Source organism: Spinacia oleracea, chromosome 6, assembly GCF_020520425.1.
Source record: "Spinacia oleracea cultivar Varoflay chromosome 6, BTI_SOV_V1, whole genome shotgun sequence".
In the NCBI taxonomy this organism is placed as follows: domain Eukaryota; kingdom Viridiplantae; phylum Streptophyta; class Magnoliopsida; order Caryophyllales; family Amaranthaceae; genus Spinacia; species Spinacia oleracea.
In genome coordinates, this window is record NC_079492.1 from 2,622,851 (window position 1) to 2,643,625 (window position 20,775).

Genomic DNA, 20,775 nt, shown 5'->3' on the forward strand with positions numbered 1-20,775 from the left:
GCATTACAGAAAAATTAACAACAATATCAGCAGTATAGCAGCAAAGCATAGCAGCAGAATTACAGCAGTAGTGGCTAGCAAGCATCAATCTGAGATTTCAAACACATTTAGTACACAATATGATCCTTAATCCCTCAACATCAACTGCAATTGAGTCCCAATTCACAAGAACATAATATAAATAGTTCATTCCATAGAGTTCTTTCAGTAATACTAACTGAAAGTCTGAAAGCCAAAGCTCAAAGGAATAGATGCGACGCGCTGACGATCAAGCATTACCATTCCCCTTCCAGAATCTTTTCAGGTTTTGCAGCTATAAGAACAAAGACTATTACTAAGAGGACTACATACCGAAACATATGAAATTATATAAAATGTGCCCCATAAACAGGTCTCCTTGTGAATACCCAATCAACTACCCTAATCAATACTTAGTTATTAAGATGATGCAGTTGGCGAATATAGTTTAACTCTGACTGCATCAAATAAGCGTACGTGCTATAAGGAATTGAAACAGACCAGCTAGGAAGAGTCAATGACAAATGAACGAATATAGAAAGATAGCAAAACATTACCAACCAATACTCCTTGTCACCCTGGAAACCTTCAGGTTTAAGGTTCTTGAAAGAAACAGCCATTCCAGTTTCTTGCGCAGGCTCTTAAAGAGTCCGTGGAAGCATTTTGCACGCTCCACCAGGTCAGAGTAATCACATAAATAAATAATTAAATGAATAAATATAAAAACAAGAGAGGTTAAAAATAAATTAACTGATATTGACTGTCCTGTTTTTAGATTATGGATATTGAGGTGGATAAGAATATACTCTTGCATTGTCAAATACAGAGTACTCATAGTATTATATTCTGAATTTGTATATCTATTCAGCAAAGAAATCTAGTGATAGTTCCATCCAAATACTCAACTACTTTCATTTGACATGTTTATCTGGATAAACAAAATCCGATATGATAATTCCACCTAAATAATCAACTGCTTCTATTGGTTAAAATTACTTAATATATAGTTAGTTACGGAGTATTAGGCAGGCTTCCATAAGACCGTCGATAAAGCATGACCAAGAGTTTTCAGACCAACGAATACAACACAAGTGCCAAACAATCAGTGTGCTACACGACACATCGTGAAATCTAGTCTAACATCATGCTATGCAAAATACTATTCAACATTTCAACATTCAAACTTACGCTACAAAACGGACCAGGAAATACTCGACTACATCTTCGCAACAGGGAAAAAGGGGTAAAAACCTCGCTATCAACGAATAATATTTGAGCAATAGCCACTAAAACGCGGATACTTAAATTTCAATCTACGAGCAAGAAAAGGAAAAAGCGAAAAGACACCATAAGATTAAAAATGGCAAAGCATATGGATGTTATCAATTACTGTACATTGGGAACCTTATGTTACATCAATTGTCGGAAACTGGCTCACCATTCTTTATGTAGATTATGGGTTGGGGCGGATAGCACTACACTCAACTTCCTAATTCCTAATTCCGACCGACAAAACCCACACGTCCAAGAAAAAAAACCATTATCTTAATGCAAAAGGCATAAATTAAACTATAGAAGTACCATACTTGTTGAATTTAGAAAACAAAAAACTTCTCCAAATCATGAATTGACTTCAACAATATTAAATTCAAATTTGCAATTGTAAATTGTAAAGAAAAGACCGGCAAAACTCCCAACAAAAATTGTAAATTTAACTCTGATTTACCTTATGTTTAATTGTCAATGGCTTTCCAATTGAAAATTAGGGTTTTGGGAGAAGAAAAGGGGGAAATTTCACAATGCCCAGCATTTGACATGAAACCTACAATTAAACAATTAACGGAAAATGATTAAACAAATCACCATCATTACAATTAGCGTATTACCAATAGTATTATTGAAGAAATTAAGCATAGAAATAGTAATTTAGAAAAGGACATTGGAGAAAGTATAAAACATAATTGCACGTACAAAATAATTCAAATACAATTTAATTAGCAATTTAATTGAAAATTCAAAAATAACAAAACAGACCTAGCTTGCTCCGTCGACCACCACTGCGGGCTGTCGTCGGTCACTCACGCCGCTGCTGTGGAGTGGTTCCGAGTGGTGCTCTACCGCCGATACGAAAAGCCCTAACTCCCAAATCCCCAAATTCTAATTCACAAGCCCTAATTTCTAACTTAATTCCAAATTAAAATCCCGACAAAAACCCAAGATCTTGCTGGAGTACCACCAGCGACGGGAAAGACCCAGCGGCGACTGGCAAGAACCATCGGCGACGGGCGAGACGCAGGGAAAGCTGAGGGAAGAAGAAGGGAGTACTGAGCGCGCGATATGATTTAAGAATTTGGTCTTTGAGTTTTGAGATAGAACTAAACGTTTTGTTTTGAATTAACTTTGCAGCGAAAAATATTACTAACTGGTAATTGCAGGGGGGCTTTTACCATGTACGCTGCAAAATAAAAGGGTTATTGCAGGGGTCTTTTAGACTGTACGCTGCAAAAAATTCTTTTGCAGGGGGCAATTAATTTGTACGCTTCAATAACCCTTTAAAGGGTTTGACCCGCGTTGACCTACTGGTTGTTGAAGCGTATTAATACATGTACGCTGCAACAAGGGGGCTGCAACAGGGGTTTTTTCTACTAGTGTTTGTTGATTATCGTGATTGTTCATTGTCCTGGATTGTTATTTGTTGGTGAACCTATGCCCTAGATTCCTTAATATATATTGATTCTTACTCGTTTAGTTATCGTTCGTAGTTTTAGCATACAAACCACCAACCAATTCCTGTTCCCAATAGTCTAGATTAATTAATTGATACTCCCTCCGTCTCGGAATACTTGACCTGTTTTCCTTATCGGGCCGTCCCTTAATACTTGACCTGTTTCTAAAAATGGAAATATTCTAACAATATTATATTATTTCTCACTCCACCCCTATTAACCCACCTACCCCCTACTCCATACAAAAAATAATTAAAAATTCAACCCCTACTCTCCCCCAACCCCACCCCTTTACACATTTCCCACTAACTACATTAAAATAATACCCCACTATCAACTACTACCTATTAAATTAAATAAGTCAATTCAAGTCCCTTAAACTCTGTGCCGGTCAAACCGGGTCGAGTATTCCGGGACGGAGGGAGTAGTAGAAAGAACGCCTGTTTCCCTGTGGATTCGATCCTCACTTCCCTTGCTACCTAGCTAGTGGACTTAGGTTATTTTTGATTAGGTGATACGACTTAAGCCTGTGAATTGTCCAATTAGGAAAGCTACATTGGTATACTGTGATAATGTTAGTGCGATATATCTCTCCGGAAATCCAGTTCAACATCAAAGTACTAAACATATTGAGATGGATATCCATTTTGTTCGTGAAAAAGTTGCATGTGGACAAGTACGCGTATTACATGTCCCATCCCGGTACCAGATTGCAGATATATTTACCAAGGGTCTTCCGTTAATATTATTTGAAGATTTTTGGGACAGTCTCAGCATACGACAACCTCCCGATTCGACTGAGGGGGTGTGTTAAAATATATGATAACATTTCATATATTTGTACATATCTTGCGTAATATTAACAATAAGGCAATGATTTGGTAAATTAGGCATTAAGGGCAAGAGCAATAATATCTCACGTAATTGTAGCAAAGAGATATTATTCTCTAACGTAATTGTAGCCGTATATTGTGTAAATAAGACTATGATAGATTCTGTATCATTTTGCATATAAGCATATTATTGTAATAAGATAAATCAAGGGATTAATCTCTTTCAGTCATGGATCACCATCACCATCCGTACAATCATGGATTTATAGTTTGAAGAATAATTTTTGGAGAAAAATCATCCAACCTCCTCCTCGTCCTTGTGTGTCTAGGACATATATGGTTTTCTATGATATTGGTTTGCATTGGTTAAGTTGGTATTTCTGTACAAATGCATGTTATATATTTAGGTTTGACCTTGCCACAGAAGAGTATCATCAAGTGCAACAACCTGATTATGATGATGATGATGACACGTTTCATGTCGCGGTGTACTGGTTGTTGACTGAGTTAAGGGGGTGTTTTCATTTGGTTCAATATACCACTTCCCCTTCCATTAGGTATGTACTTCTCGTCTTCGTCTAAATTATATTTTTGCTTATTTTTTATGAACTTGATGCATTTGGTTGAATATACAATTTCCCCTTTCTGTCGTCTTCATCTTATTTTCGCTTTTTTTATGTTTTTTTTTTGACATATTCTTAAACATACAAAACTAAGGAAAATTACAAAAGGAAAACAAAGTTGTTGAAGCTGCCTTTGGTAGATTGTGTGCTTATTCAACCCTTGATCTATCCACCTTGTTGATGATACACCAGTCAAAAGTATATCCGACCTGTTTAATTCCAGCAAGTTTCCAGATAAGCTGAACGTCCATAACCTCTGTCGATCGAAGAAGCTCCACCAAACGCTGTGAATCTGTGAAAATTGTAATCCTTCTAAGTCCAGCTTGAGAAGCCCACCGCAAACTTAAGAGACACGCTAAAGCCTCCGTGTAGAGGGCCGAAATTGATGTACCAGGTTGCGCCCCTCCTATAATTAGATCACAAGAACCTTGTTCCCTATCCAAACGCCAACCCAAACCCGAATTCTTTGTGACCTTAAACCATGAACCATCGATCAGAATAATAGAATTTGGATCTTGTGTTTCGATACCAGCCAAAATAACTCTAGTGAAACCCGGTGGGTAGATAGGATTTTCCTCTAGTGGATGCAGAAAACCTAATTGGAGAGAATGTTTATTATGCAGAGTTGAATGCTGCTCTAACCTTGGTTGAATAAGGGTTATAACTCCCGAGTTATTTGAAACTTTACCCCTGAATACTCTTTTGTCCCTAGTCATCCATAAGCTCCAAAGTGTACTAACAAAATAAACAATCCTTGGACTATTGGTACCATCCTGACGGTGAAAAAGTCGGATATAAAACAGAAACCATTCCTGAAAAGACATAGTTTCGTTGAAATTTGAATGGATAGCGAGTGAACCCCACCTCCAAACATCACGCGCAAAATAGCAGAAACGAAAAAGATGTTGAGAATCTTCATCTGCTGAATTACACATCTCACAACTCGTAGACACATGGATTCCTCTCCTTCCTAGGTTAGCCTTAGTAGCAATCCCGTAGTGAAGTAGTTTCGAGATGAACAACTTCCGTTTCGGGAGAAGGTTAATAGACCATAGCATCTTGAAAAACATAGGTTGCGTATTCAGTCCCTTACCTTTTGAATTTTCTAAAGCCAGCATTGTTAGGTTATGATACATATGACAAAACATAAATCATGCGGAAAAAACTTAATGCCAGGAAACATATTATTTACACATAATCATTTAGCATAATTTAGGTGCATACACATTGTAGCGTGCCCTCCCTAGCTGCGCCCGAACCGATCAAGAACAAGTCTTCAGGACTCCAAGTGTCGTCCCTCCGTAGATAGTCCACAGTACGTCCGGATCCGCCTCAAGTTTGACCAACTAGAATCGCCCTTAAGGTTACTAGGAATTTTCGGCTATTGTGTAGCAAGTGTATGGCTGAATTTTTCTTTCAAAAACTTACCTTTAGAATACTTCAATTGTATCTATAAATTATGACCCTAGGCTCTTATTTATAGAGGTATGGAAAGGGAATTGGAATCCTACTAGGATACGAATTAATTAAACTAGAATCCTATAAGAACTCTAATTAATTAAATGATCCTTTTAGGATTAGGAATTTAACCATATACCAAATCCTAATAGCTTTAGGAATCGTGCATGAACACAAACACACACGCACGGCAGCCCACGAGGGGCGCCTATGCGCGCGCGCGCTCAGCCCACGCCACGAGGCCCACAACGCAGCCATGGCCTTGGCGCGCGCTGGGCCTGCCTTGCGGTGGGCCTGGGCGCTGCCTTGGCTTGGCGTGTGGCGCGTGTTTGGGTTGCTGGGCGATGGCCCGGCTTCGTGCTGGGCCTTCGTCCGGCAGGCCTCGTCCGATGCTTATTCGTACGATACGCTTCCGATTAAATTTCCGGTTCCGGAATTCATTTCCGATACGAACAATATTTAATATTTACGATTCCGGAATTAATTTCCGTTTCGAACAAATATTTAATATTTCCGTTTCCGGAATTATTTTCCGATTCCGATAATATTTCCGATTCTGACAATATTTCCGTTTCCGGCAATATTTCCGATTCCGGCAATATTTCCATTTCCGATAATATTTTCCGATACGTACCATGTTTCCGTTTCCGGCAACATCTACGACTTGGATAATATTTATATTTCCGATACGATCCATATTTCCGTTTCTGGTAATATCATCGTTTCCGGAGTATTCTTTTCTTGCTTGTGACGATCTCAGCTCCCACTGAAACCAAGATCCGTCGACTCCGAATATCCATAGATGGAGTATTTAATTCCATTAAATACTTGATCCGTTTACGTACTATTTGTGTGACCCTACGGGTTCAGTCAAGAGTAAGCTGTGGATTAATATCATTAATTCCACTTGAACTGAAGCGGCCTCTAGCTAGGCATTCAGCTCACTTGATCTCACTGAATTATTAACTTGTTAATTAATACTGAACCGCATTTATTAGACTTAACATTGAATGCATACTTGGACCAAGGGCATTATTTCCTTCAGTCTCCCACTTGTCCTTAGGGACAAGTGTGCATTACCTAATTCCCTTGTCGCTCGATGCTTGCTCTTGAACATAAGGTAAGAGTTGTCATCCTTATTATGTCCAGAGGTGTTTCTCGGTTTCAGAGTTCAACTGATCAAATAAAACAGATAATCATAGCCTATGATTCATCTGAGCACGGCCATGCATTTTACAGTTTCTAGCTCTCCGAGTGGCCTTGTACAACTTTTAAGCATCTCATCCCGATTTATGGGAGGACAATCCCAATCTTGCGATCTTGAGATTAGACTTCGTTTGATAGGTGATTACCTGAGCGTTGCCTTTATAGCCTACTTTTACGGTGCGACGGTTGGTCAACGTCAAAGCAACCAGTTCTCAAACAAGTAATCTCAAATCACTCAGGTATTGAGGATTTAGTGTCTAATAATTTTAATGAAATTTACTTATGACAGATTTTCATCTCTTACAGTAAAGTTTCATAGGTCTGTCCGATACTAGTCTTCCCAAAGTAAGTATCTATGCAAATGATTACGACATTGCCATGTCCACATAGTTCAAGAAACAGAACTACTAGTCATCTTGCATTACGGTCGTCTAACGTTTTCTATGCGTCCAATTTTATAGAAAACTCCGACCAGGGACCATTTTCAACTTTTGACATTCAAGTTCACTTGATACACATTTCTTAGTCACAGGACTGGTCCTGACAGTCTATCTTGAATATTTAGTCAAATTGAAGGGACTCATCATTTAATACTAAACCAAGATTAAATGGAATATGAAAAATACATTTCATATATGATAAATGTTCAACCCCAACGTTTTACAACCATGGGCCTCAAACCCATCTTTAAAACAGTTCATGGAATTCAAAGCTATGCTTGATTTCCAGTGCCACAATGTGAGTGTTGTTTCTCACTTGTTGCATAGGTTTAGTTATCATGCTTTGCCAATCTTAATATCCTTTTCATCGAATGTTCTTCGAGATAGATGATAAGATCTTTTGAGTATGTTTATTTTGTGATCTAGTCTTTCTTGCTCCATTAGTGGTTCTACACATTTTGCAATGAAGAACCATTAAGTCAACAGACATGTGATCTACCCAAGTTCAGTGAAGAACTCTTTAACATAAACAACCCTGTTTTATTGCTTTTTAGGCAATAAGTACTTTTACTTCAGCTATATAGGTTGCTAGTGATGCTTTGTTTGGATTTACTTATCCAAGCAGTTCACAGATATGCGGAAGACTTTCCAACTATATCTTAGAACATAGAAATTATTATTTTAATTTCCCACGCAACAACTCATGGTCTCCAATCCATGTTGCCATTTCAAAACACGATGCTCTTCAGCTCGTCCTTGTCAATGGTTAACTCCAAAGGAATCTTTCTTGATCCTTTGCCAGTGTTTATGCGTGTAGCATCAATATTTAACATTATCTTTATTTCCTTGAATCAAGAACTACTCTTATGTACCTTTTCAAGTACCGTAAGTTTTTCTTGATCTCAATCTAGTTGATCTTCACTTAGATCAATAGAGATTGGTATATGTTCGTCATGCCTAAAGTCATACGATACGTTTTTGGCGATCCTCATATTATATCATACATGATAAATTCTTTTGCAGAATAATTCCCAATTGAATTCTATTCATGTAACTTTAGCTCATTCTAGTTTAAGTAGATACTAAATCCAGCTAAATTCTTTGACATATAATATAGGTTAAGAATCTTACTTAGAGCCTTTGATGTATAACTTAGTAAATGCTTATACATAGTTCAAACATCCTTTACTTTGATTTATTCATATGGGTCAAATGTCTCCAATGGAGACTTTCGTGTTTGATTTAGTAAATGTCATTACTTAATCCAAAACAATATTATAAGATCATTGTAAATAGATCTTAATACTCAATATGTACTAAGTTTCGCCATGGTCCATCATTGATGAATAATTTCAAATCTAAGTCATTAGCATTTGAATTTTATTTCACAATAGAGAGATATGTCTGTGATACACATAGGACCAATTAAGTTTTACGTACTCCCACTAAACTTCTTATATATCTATAAGAGTCATGTACATTTTATGAAACTAAAATACTTATTAGCTTCACTAAAATACATTTCTAATTCCCAATTGCTTGCTTAAATCTGTACTTAGATTTCATAAGCTAGCTTTCCTTTTCAAGTATTTATTTGGATCCACAAATCCTATGACATGCCATGTACATAGTTTTCTTCCAACATTTGATTGAGGAATACGTTTTGTCATCCAATTGCCATATGTACCAATATGCAATTATTGCTTGAATTATAGACTTAAGCATTACGATTTTGCATGAGGTTTCAACACAATCCACACCGTGAATTTGCTTGTAACCTTTTCTTTTTTTTTGGCAATTAAAGATTTTATTACCAAAAGAGAAGAGGCAAAATCCCATTACAAGCACAAACCACTAAGCCACACAAACCACCTGAGCAGAGACACTGCTCAACTAAACACTAAGTTCTAATAAATAAGAACAAAGCTCATCAGATAGCCTACTAGCTACCCTAAACTGAATCTCTCTAAACAACTCAGTGGGGCTTTTACAATTCTTGTTATACACTTGATCATTCCTATTTAGCCATAAAGAATACACACTCTCAGCAAAAAACATTCTCAACAGTTTATGCCTATGACCACCTCTTTTACAGCTTTTCAGCACCCACTTCAGTTCAGCAGTAAAACCAACAGGCCTCCCTGCAAACTCTACCAAACTTGAGCTGAGAACTGACAATCAAAAAACATATGCTCCACAGATTCAGAACCAGCTTGACACATAGGACACAAACTGACTGATACTATGTTCCATTGCAGTATCCTATCCAGTGTAGGAAGTCTTTTCCAGATAGCAATCCAAAGAATAAACAGACTTTTTGGTGTAGCCTGATTGTAACAAGTTAATCTCCTCCAAGGAACTTTGGCATGAGTACCACTAAGCTTCTGGTACATTAGTTTAATAGAGAACTTCCCATGCTTCATCACTACAGACCAGCCTCCCACTTGCTCAATCAAATCAATTCCTTCCAGAATCTTCTTCAAAGACCAAGACATGTTGGTAGGACAATGCAATCCCACCAAAGGCTTGTTTTTCACATAATAGTTGTTCACCCATCTTGCCCATAGTTTATCTTTCTTGTGAGCAATAGCCCATAACAACTTCCAGATGGCTGCTTTGTTCCAAAGTACCATATCTTTAATGTTCCAACCTCCTGCTGATCTTGGTAAACAGATGGTATCCCATGAAACCAAGGCCTTTTTAGAGGCAGCAGTGTCACCTGTCCAAAGAAACAGCCTGCAGTACCTTTGAATTTCCTTTATAGCTTTCTTTGGAATAACAAATATCTGGCACCAGAAAGATTGTAGACTCAACAGGACAGTTCTCACCAACTGTAATCTGCCTGCATATGACAGATACCTATTAGTCCAGCATTTTGCTCGAGCAAGAACTCTATCAATCAGTGGTTTACACTGAATATAGGACAACTTTTTAGTGGACAAGGGAACACCCAAATATCTGAATGGAAAATCACCAGTAGGCATGTTCAATGTGTGCAAAATCTCCTGTTGAACAGCCATTGATACTCCACCAATATATATGTTACTCTTATCCAAATTGGCTTCTAAACCAGAAGCTTTAGAAAAGAGTAAGAATTTCTGGAACATCATTGATGCAGAGAGAATGTCTGCTCTAGCAAACAAGAGCAGATCATCTGCAAACATCAGATGAGTAATGTTCAATCTTTCACATCTAGGGTGAAAATTGAAGTTTGGATCATTTTTCAATTGCATTAGGTTTCTTGATAAGTACTCCATTCCCAGGGCAAATAAGAAAGGGGATAGTGGATCCCCTTGTCTTAACCCCATTTTAGCAGCAAAGGGAGGGCAAGGTTTTCCATTGAGCAGGATGCTTTAAGTGACAGAAGAAATACAAGCAACAATCCAATCAATGAACAAATCAGGGAATCCTAAGCTTCTCATCACATCTACCAAGAAGCTCCACTCAATGGAGTCATATGCCTTTTTAAGGTCAACCTTAATCATGCACCTTGGTGAGAGATGTTTCCTGTTATAGCCCTTAACTAACTCAGTAGCCAACAGAATGTTGTCAGCAATATGCCTCACAGGGATAAACCCAGCTTGGCACTCACTAACAACTGATCCAACTACCATCTGCAATCTAGAAGTTAGGATTTTAGAAATGATTTTGTACAGAGTAGTGCAGCAGGCTATAGGCCTAAAATCTTTAACTTTAGTAGGGTTAGAGATTTTAGGAACCAGTGTAATTGTAGTACAATTGATCTGAGGGATAAGCTTCTTGTGATCAAAGAAATCTAGGATGGCAGAATAAACATCAGCTTTAATGGCTTCCCAGGATTTCTTAAAGAAGACAGCATTTAAACCATCAATACCAGGAGCTTTACTATCATCAATCCCCTTTAGAGCTTCATCTATTTCTCTTGTTGTCACAGGTCTACAAAGAAGAGCTCTCTCCTGGTAACTTAAAGTGCTACCAGCTCTCATAACAGGAATATCAATCATAGGCAAAGTGGGAGCACATGACCCCAACAAAGAACCATAAAAATTCATGATTTCAGCTTGAATATCATCCACTTTGTCCAGCTTATTGTTATTGTCATCCAACAACACTGAGATCTTGTTGATTCTGTATCTTTCCTTGACTGCAGCAAAGAAGAACTTGTTATTAGCATCACCTGCTCTTAACCATTGTAACCTTGACTTTTGCCTTAATGCAGTTTGCTCAATTCTAAGCCATTTCCTCAGATGAGTAGCACAAGCTTGTTCCTGGCCAATAACAAAGTATCACCATGTAGTTGTTGTAGCTGGGTCTGGACACTACTTAATTGGTGTCTTGCTTGCTCAATTTTCTCTTGGATACCTCTATATTCCTGATGATGCAAATTTTCAGCTTCTGTTTTATCATTTTCAACCTACTCCAGACAGAAGCCATAGTAGAACCACTAGCATGCCTCCAACACAATTTTACAGTGGGTAAGAAATCATGATGATCAGCTAAGTCATTGAAGAATCTAAAAGGTCTACCCCCACCTTTATCATCAGGCAAGCAGTTAATTAGGATAGGGCTATGGTCAGAAATGCCAGAGTTGAGATACTCAGAACACACAGACCCTTTTTCACTCATCCATTCTCCATTCCCCACTAGTGGAAAAAGGGTCATTTGCATCGCACTTTTAAGCACATTTGCATCACACATTGTGCGTGGCAAAAGATCTCGATGCAAATGACCCTTATTTGCGTCGCACATTAGCTTAAAGTGCGTGGCAAATGACTTTCAGGCGCCAAAAAAAAAAGTCATTTGCCACGCACAATAGCTTAATGTGCGACGCAAATGACAATTTGAGCGCCAAAAAATTAAGTCATTTGCCTCGCACATTAAGCTAACGTGCGTGGCAAATGACTTATTTTTTGTTTTTTTTAAAAATTGGTTTTTTAATATTTTATTGGAAATTCCGACATGATCGTCTTTGAAAGTAGACGCTTCCCAATACCGGGAATACATTTATAAATAATACCTGTCACAATAGTTTACAACGTAATTTACGTTCCCAATAAAAGGCAATTAAATTCGTCATAGATCAACCAACATGTTACAACAAACATAAAATTACTACAACAAAGGTATCTAGCTAGAGATCGAGTTCATATTACAAATTAAGCTAAAAGTCGACATTGTTCATGAAGTAATCTGCCCAAAAATCTTTCACCTCATTAATCTCCTCCGGTGAAAAACGCAATGTTCTTGAAAAATCCTAAAAAAGTGTAAATAATTCAATTTATCAACGATCGATCAATATAATAGTTTTGTGTACTTCAATTTATTATATAAATTAAAGTACGTAGTTTATGAGAACATACCTTAGTAAGATCTTGACTATTACCATGATTCATTATTATGTCGTACATAAAACGCATGACGTGGTAGCCACATTCTAGTGATCTCGGTTGTTGAGCACACTACATGCATTAAAATAAATAACACAAGTAAAGTTTCTATCACAAAAGATCCTAAGGAATGTTTTCAAACTTATTACACGTTTAATATGCATATTTACAACTTTCTACGGCTCTTTACAATCTATTATTTCACATTTAAGGCTAATTTGGTCGTTCTAAGTCATTTTTAGGCAAATATGACGTTTTCGAACCCAACTTTGAACTAAAGAACCTAAGGAATGTTTTCAAACTTATTACACGTTTAATATGCATATTTACAACTTTATAAGGCTCTTTACAATCTATTATTTCACATTTAAGGGTAATTGGGTCGTTCTAGGACATTTTTAGGCAAATATGACGTTTTCGAACCCAACTTTGAACTAAAGAACCTAAGGAATGTTTTCAAACTTATTACACCTTTAATATGCATATTTACAACTTTCTAAGGCTCTTTACAATCTATTATTTCACATTTAAGGCTAATTTGGTCGTTCTAAGTCATTTTTAGGCAAAAATGAAGTTTTCGAACCCAACTTTGAACTAAAGAACCTAAGGAATGTTTTCAAACTTATTACATGTTTAATATGCATATTTACAACTTTCTAAGGCTCTTTACAATCTATTATTTCACATTTAAGGGTAATTGGGTCGTTCTAGGACATTTTTAGGCAAAAATGACGTTTTCGAACCCAACTTTGAACTAAAGAACCTAAGGAATGTTTTCAAACTTATTACACCTTTAATATGCATATTTACAACTTTCTAAGGCTCTTTACAATCTATTATTTCACATTTAAGGGTAATTGGGTCGTTCTAGGACATTTTTAGGCAAATATGACGTTTTCGAACCTAACTTTGAACTAAAGAACCTAAGGAATGTTTTCAAACTTATTACACGTTTAATATGCATATTTACAACTTTCTAAGGCTCTTTACAATCTATTATTTCACATTTAAGGGTAATTGGGTCGTTCTAGGACATTTTTAGGCAAAAATGACGTTTTCGAACCCAACTTTGAACTAAAGAACCTAAGGAATGTTTTCAAACTTATTACACGTTTAATATGCATATTTACAACTTTCTAAGGCTCTTTACAATCTATTATTTCACATTTAAGGGTAATTGGGTCGTTCTAGGACATTTTTAGGCAAATATGACGTTTTCGAAGCCAACTTTGAACTAAAGAACCTAAGGAATGTTTTCAAACTTATTACACCTTTAATATGCATATTTACTACTTTATAAGGCTCTTTACAATCTATTATTTCACATTTAAGGGTAATTGGGTCGTTCTAGGACATTTTTAGGCAAATATGACGTTTTCGAACCCAACTTTGAACTAAAGAACCTAAGGAATGTTTTCAAACTTATTACACCTTTAATATGCATATTTACAACTTTCTAAGGCTCTTTACAATCTATTATTTCACATTTAAGGCTAATTTGGTCGTTCTAAGTCATTTTTAGGCAAAAATGAAGTTTTCGAACCCAACTTTGAACTAAAGAACCTAAGGAATGTTTTCAAACTTATTATACCTTTAATATGCATATTTACAACTTTCTAAGGCTCTTTACAATCTATTATTTCACATTTAAGGGTAATTGGGTCGTTCTAGGACATTTTTAGGCAAAAATTTAGGCTTGTTTACCTGAGGTATGATTTCGCCTGTATCTTGCACAAACTGAGAATGAACAACTACAATATAGTAATATACTCCTTGCTGCTAAACAAGGCAAAAATACTCCTGTTGTTCCCAACTGAAACTCCTCGATTTAAAATTGTTTCCCTTCCTGAGGAAAGCTCTGCAGAACTTCAACCTCGGAATTTCCAACCTCAAATTTCAACTGGGTTAAGTTCCATCTTTAAGAAGTCAACTCATCTTCTCAAGGAAACCCCTCTGTTTTGCAAAAGAAGCCTTGTGAAAGCCCCATAAGTGATGTCCTAGCAGACTGTCAGAAGCTTTTGAAAGAAATTTTATCACAGTTCCCCGAAGGGTTCAACACGAGTCTCTTCAAAAAGCATTTCCTTGATAAGTATGGATATTGTCTTGATCCCCAAAAGCTAGGTTATCCTAAACTGATATCCCTCCTACAGATAATGCCTTGGTTAAATGTAGAATCTGCTAATATTTTTCCGGATAGAGTGGTTTACGAAACAGGAGAGAGAATCTGAGCTGCTAGCTACAATCCTCCAAAAATAGGGCCAAAGGTGAAGCTGCTGTGGGTTCAGCTTCTGCTGTCCATGTACGGAAGGGAAGCATATGTCACAAAAGAGATGCATGTTTGTTTCAGTCAAATCAGCATACATTGAACTGATGTAGATCAGGCATGAAGAAGTATAAAAGAGACTGTAATTTGCACAAAAGCCTAAAACTATAACACAATTCATTCAAGTTGTAAAGAAACATGCTACCAAATAACATATATTTGGACAAGGAAAGTTGCAGACCAAAAAATGAAAAGAGAAGTATTTGTAAGGTGATTCACAACTACTTACAGGCTTGAAGATTGCTGCAAATACTCAATAACCCTCTGCTCAATGTCTTTTAACCCATCAACACTCATCTGCATAGGGAACTGTAGTAGGAAAATGTAAATAAGAAAGGTGAATGAAAAGTTAGAGCTTGCAAACTGTTAACAGCAATTAGGGTCTCAAGCTTACCTGATTAGATGGAGACGAGTGAATTCCATTGGATTCAACTTTGACCGGGGTGCTATGTGATGCGTCCATTGTCTGACTCTGAGGAAGGGACTCGCCTTTCTGTTGAGAAGAAATGAGCAAATCCAAAGTGAATAATTTTGGTGCAAATTCAATCTTCTTGAACATGGAAGCAAATTTGGTGGGAGAAAAAAATAGTTCTACCTGTAACTTCTGGTGTACTATATGCTGGTGAATGCACTCTACATGATGGTGGGTAACCTCGTTAAAATTTCTAACAGGCTTGAAAACACAAAATCCCAAGCTTAATTTACCATATAGCCATCAAACTATGATGAGTATCTTGATCAATTTTCCATGTTGGGTACCCAAGCAAAAAAGGACTCAAGTCAAGAGGGAAGGGCCTTCAATAATAATATCACCAAGCCTAGAACTAATGGTAGAACCATACCAGTTATCAGCATCCACAAAGACCAAAATAACAAGAACAAGATAATCAGCAACATTTACAAAAACAATTTGGTGCCTGCATGGCTGCATAACCTACTACTATTAGACTGAAGACTTGTCTCGATATATTGGATAAAAGTGAGCAACCCATTTCCCCTCTGAAAACACTGATACTCTATCACAAACCAAAGGACTAACAACAAACATGCATCTTTTAAGATGTAGTAATTAACATCAAAATGATTAAAGATAATCTACACTTGAAACAACAGAGCAAGATTTCTATAACTTTCCATGTAACAAAAGTTGTCAAGTCATCAATCGATTAAAAGGTGGTATCATCATTTAGTATTATTGAAAATTATTTAAGGAATATGAAAAAATGGAATGTAAGTGAGACCTCATACTAAACACAACTATTTCTGTGTTGCCTCTGGTGTTCCTCAAGTGACCAACAAGCTGAACATACATTCCTTCTTTGGAACAAACAACACCATCTCACCATCAGTCATTAAGGAAAACAAGCAAAGTGGCAAACACAGCAATATTCAAGTCAAGAACTTACTCTATAACCTCCATTTGCTTTCTATCAAAAGCTTCATTGAGCCTGGACACAGAAATTGAGCAAAAAATGTAAAATAATCACAAGGCAAGCACAAAAGAAATAAAAGATCTTTGACATCAATAAAATCCAGATATCCCAACTGAATCAAAGTAGAGAACGCAAAGATATTCTATAATTGCCAAGACGTCATTCATTTCAAACATAAACCAGTCCCCAATTAAAGAAATAATACCACTCAAAGCATCGAGATCAAAACTATTCAATACCTAAGAGAGGAGAGACGACAATGAACGAGGGCGGCTGAGTGGGTGGCGGCGTGGGCGGCGGCGTGGGAGGCGACCCTAAAAACGGAGCAGTGAGGGGAAGAAGTGAAGCGCGCAGCAGTGAGGGGAAGCTGAATTGTTTGCGCGCAGCAGTGAGGGGAAGCAGTGAACGCCGGCGCGGCAACGATGGAAGGCGGCGAAGCAACGACGGCAGTGCCGTCGGTGAGAACAAAGCAGCTAGTGTTGGTGTTGGTGGTGGTTTCGTTGGGGAGGGCGCTAGTGTTGGTGTTAATTTGTCGAGCAATAACCTAAGTCAGATGAATATTCGTTTTGCAATTAAGGGTGAGTGCGAATTCGGGAAAAAAAAAATTTAGTCATTTGCATCGCAGATTTATAATTCTGCGTGGCAAATGACTCTAGCAGCACCCTAGAGTCATTTGCCACGCAGAATTATAAATCTGCGATGCACTTAATTGAGTAATTTGCGTCGCAGATTTATAATTCTGCGTGGCAAATGACTCTAGGGTGCTCCTAGAGTCATTTGCCACGCAGAATTATAAATCTGCGATGCAAATGACTAAATTTTATGCTAAAATTTGTTATTTGCTTCGCATGTTCAAAATGGCGTGGCAAATGCGGGGATGCAAATAAGCCTTTTTCCACTAGTGTGGCCCAAAACACCTGTCAATCCTACTTGAAGTTTTTGTAACATCCCCCCCCCCCTTATGCCAAGAAAAATAGTGGCCACTACTTTTAAGCTCAACCAACTGGTAAGTATCAACAAAGGCAGAAAAATCCCTAACCTCAGCCAAAGAAACTGGATTTCCATTCACCCTATCTTGCACATCTAGCAAAGCATTGAAGTCCCCTGAAATGAGCCAAGGAGAATTCCCCACACTGACACTTATACCCCCCAATTCACTCCACAAGTGTTTCCTATCATCTATGGTATGCAGACCATACACAGCAGAAAAGTAAAACATAAAGACTCCATGTAAATCACACACCTCCATATGAATAAACTGCTCATGACTCTTGACCAGCTTAACAGATACTAAGCTAGCTTGCCATCCCACCCAAATTCTACCCCTTGGACAGTATAGGTAATTTTCCAACCAACACCAGTTTCTACCAAACTTTTTACTAACAACAGGATACTTGCTAGCTTTAACTCGAGTTTCAAGAATAGCTATAATTTTAATTTTATAAGTAGTCAACAGATGTTTTACCTCAGTCACCTTAGAGGGATCATTTAACCCTCTGACATTCCAAGTAGAGAGACACAACATAGGGGATCAGGTGGTAGAATAGCATCCAAGTCACCCTCCAAAGCACCCTCATCTTCATCTTCTTCCAATTCTTCATCAGAAGCATCCTCAACCAATGGACAAAAAGTGTTGCTAGTGACAATTGGAATACTTCTTGTACCCTTGGTAGCCACTCTCCAACCTGCATCTGCTCCTGAATGAGTCATAGGCATTGCTTGATTTACTGGTGTTGCTGTAGGAGTAACAACAACAGTAGTAGTGGTCACCTTGTTCTGCTGCTTCTTAGGCACCCATACTTTTTTCACCACTGTTGGATCCTTCCTAACAGGAACTGCATCACAGTTGTGCCCTGGCATCTGACATTTCTTACAATATGAAGGCTTCCAATCATACACCACCTGCTGTTTGAATTCAGTTCCATTGATATCCTCAATCCACACATGGTCAGGCAAATTAGCAGTGACATCCATCTCAACTAAAAATCTAGCAAAGGATACCCTTTGTTGTCTAGTGGTACAGTCATTTGCACACACTGGCACACCCAAAAGGCTTGCAATCCTACTAAGTGAATCACAACTCCAGCAGTTAAGGGGAAGGTTAGGCAATTTAACCCAAAGAGGGATTACCTTGAGCACCTCCTCATAGAAATTGAAAGCAGCTGTCCAAGGTTTAATGATCACAGGTTTGTTAAAAAAGGTATAGGGTCCCTTACAGAGAATTTCATCCCTCTCAGCAAGTGAAGAGAATTTGATGACAAAGTAGCCATCATCATGCAAGAAGACATTAGGGACTCCTACCTGATTCCAATTTGTAGCTATGTAACGTTTTACAAAAGCAATTGTAGGAACATCACCTACCACATACATCACCAAAGAAGAAATCCAGCGTTCAGTCATAGCATCTACTTCAGTTTTCTGCAATTGGGCCAACTTCTTCCCTTCTTTCACAACTGGTGCCACAAATTGTAGAGTAGCACCCTTACCAGTTAGTGGAGAACGCTGAAACAGGCTAGACCAAGCTGGTGGAGGAGCTTGCATCGCAAGCCTGCGCTGAACAGAGGGGGGCCCTTCTCTCTGTACAGTAGGTTGAGGTATTCCACCCCCAATCTGCTCAGTGACACCATTAAAGATCTCTTGAGGCACCACAGTAGGAGCAACAGTCTGCACTCCAATATCGCTGTGGCTTGCGGGTGAAGAAACCCCCAAATTTGAACGTAACGGCTCTATTTGAGTCGAGCTAGGCCCAGAGATTCCCAGGAGACGATTATACTCAAGGATGGTGTTATGGAGTTCCTTTGAGATCAGACCTGCACTAGGATGAACCAATGGTGAAGCAATAAGTTCCTGCAAGGATTCCATGGGGGCCAAATCGTTTCTCGATTGAGTCTGCACTGGGAGAGAAACAGGGGTGAAATTTGTGTTTTTTGGGGTAGCAACAGGTTCCACATTATAGCCATTGTCTTTAGGTTGAGTATTGCTCGCTGATTTCTTCTTCCTGCCCATCTATGGAGATGGAACACGATAGTACGGATGCCCGAAACGTGCGCCAGTCGAGAGGAGAGGGAATAAGCTTTTTGCTTGTAACCTTTAGCAACTAATCTAGTTTTGTGTGTGAACACAATTTCATGTTTGATGGTTTTTATCCTTAAAACAAACTTGCAACCAATAGGTGTGAAACTATTCTTGCAAATCAACAAAATTTAAATTTTGTCATCAAAACATTGAGTATGTTTTATGGCCTCTAACCATTTAAAACATTTGAGTCTATATATGGCCTCTAACCATTTTAGGGAATCTGGATTTCGTCATAGCTTTCTTACAGGTTACAAACTCATTAATCTACATGATAATAGTTTGACTGCAAGTTGTAGGTTTCTTCACTATCTAATAGAAGAATTGCATAGCTTCAGTGACCTGGACTCCGTGTTTCTTCACTATCTAATAGAAGAATCTCATAGTTTCAGTGACTTGAACTCTATGCCTACTTGGGTATAGAACATCAAACAATAGAATATCAATAGCCACTTGAAAGTCCTTTGAATATTCTGTTCCCCTTGAAGCACTTGTAAAGTCTTCTAAGAGATGTCTGTTCTTTAAAGTCACTTCTACAGTCCTTAAAGAATAAGTGTTCGGATTTTCTGAAGAACTTCGAAAAGCCTCTGGAATGTCCGTTTATGTTTGTTGTTCGCCTCGAAGACTTTCGAGGTCTATTTTCTCCCACTTGTCATTTTGGAAACGAATCTTCAAAAGGACATTATTTCGAGCAAACAAACATTATGTTCTCAAAAATTCGTGGTAGAAACAATACCCTTGTTTCTCATTTGAATAAATCACAATGAAACGTATATCTATACTTGGGCCTTAGTTTGTTGAATAACAAACACTAAGCTCCCACTGAGTTTAGGAACTCTCTAGATATATGATGAAAAGATATTCTGAAATTACTTTTCAATAGCTTTGACGAATTTTGGTTTAGTTTGGTGGTAGTTGAGCATTTTGTTTTTAGAAATTATAGGAAAAGCCTTTATGATCCATCATTGGTCGAATGAAGTACTAATCGACTTCGATCATTCCAATTTAGATATGCCATATCTTATGGAGCTAGATTGTGAATTTTACTACACACAATCATTGATGATCATTTTGGTCTCAAGTAATCATTAACATGATCTATCCTAGATCTTTATGATTTCTTGCCAAGTGGATTTCATACTTCTGAATCTTTGAACTAGCCAAACAGATTCAAACTTATATCACTTCGAGTAAATGAACCAACATTCACTCAAATCTAGGTGAAATAATAAAGTCATAAAATCTCTTTCTTTAGCTTTGAATTCTATTGTCTA

General features: G+C 37.7%; 1 protein-coding gene and 1 long non-coding RNA gene across 2 annotated transcripts; both read right to left on the reverse strand.

The window, feature by feature from the left end:
• Nucleotides 1-4,349: 4,349 nt before the first annotated feature.
• Nucleotides 4,350-5,258, reverse strand: LOC110778132 (uncharacterized). Its single transcript, XM_021982691.2, has one exon. It carries the CDS (start codon nucleotides 5,256-5,258, stop codon nucleotides 4,350-4,352), a length of 909 nt encoding a protein of 302 aa, XP_021838383.2.
• Nucleotides 5,259-15,225: 9,967 nt separating this feature from the next.
• On the reverse strand, nucleotides 15,226-15,666 carry LOC130462517 (uncharacterized). The gene is made up of 3 exons (XR_008922924.1): nucleotides 15,589-15,666; nucleotides 15,388-15,486; nucleotides 15,226-15,302 (listed from the first exon to the last, which is right to left on the reverse strand). It is a non-coding gene; the product is annotated as an uncharacterized lncRNA (long non-coding RNA).
• Nucleotides 15,667-20,775: the final 5,109 nt, after the last annotated feature.

Coding starts and splice junctions, on each gene's coding strand:
- LOC110778132 (XM_021982691.2), bottom strand. CDS start 5,258: ATGCTATGGTCTATTAACCTTCTCCCGAAACGGAAGTTGTTCATCTCG.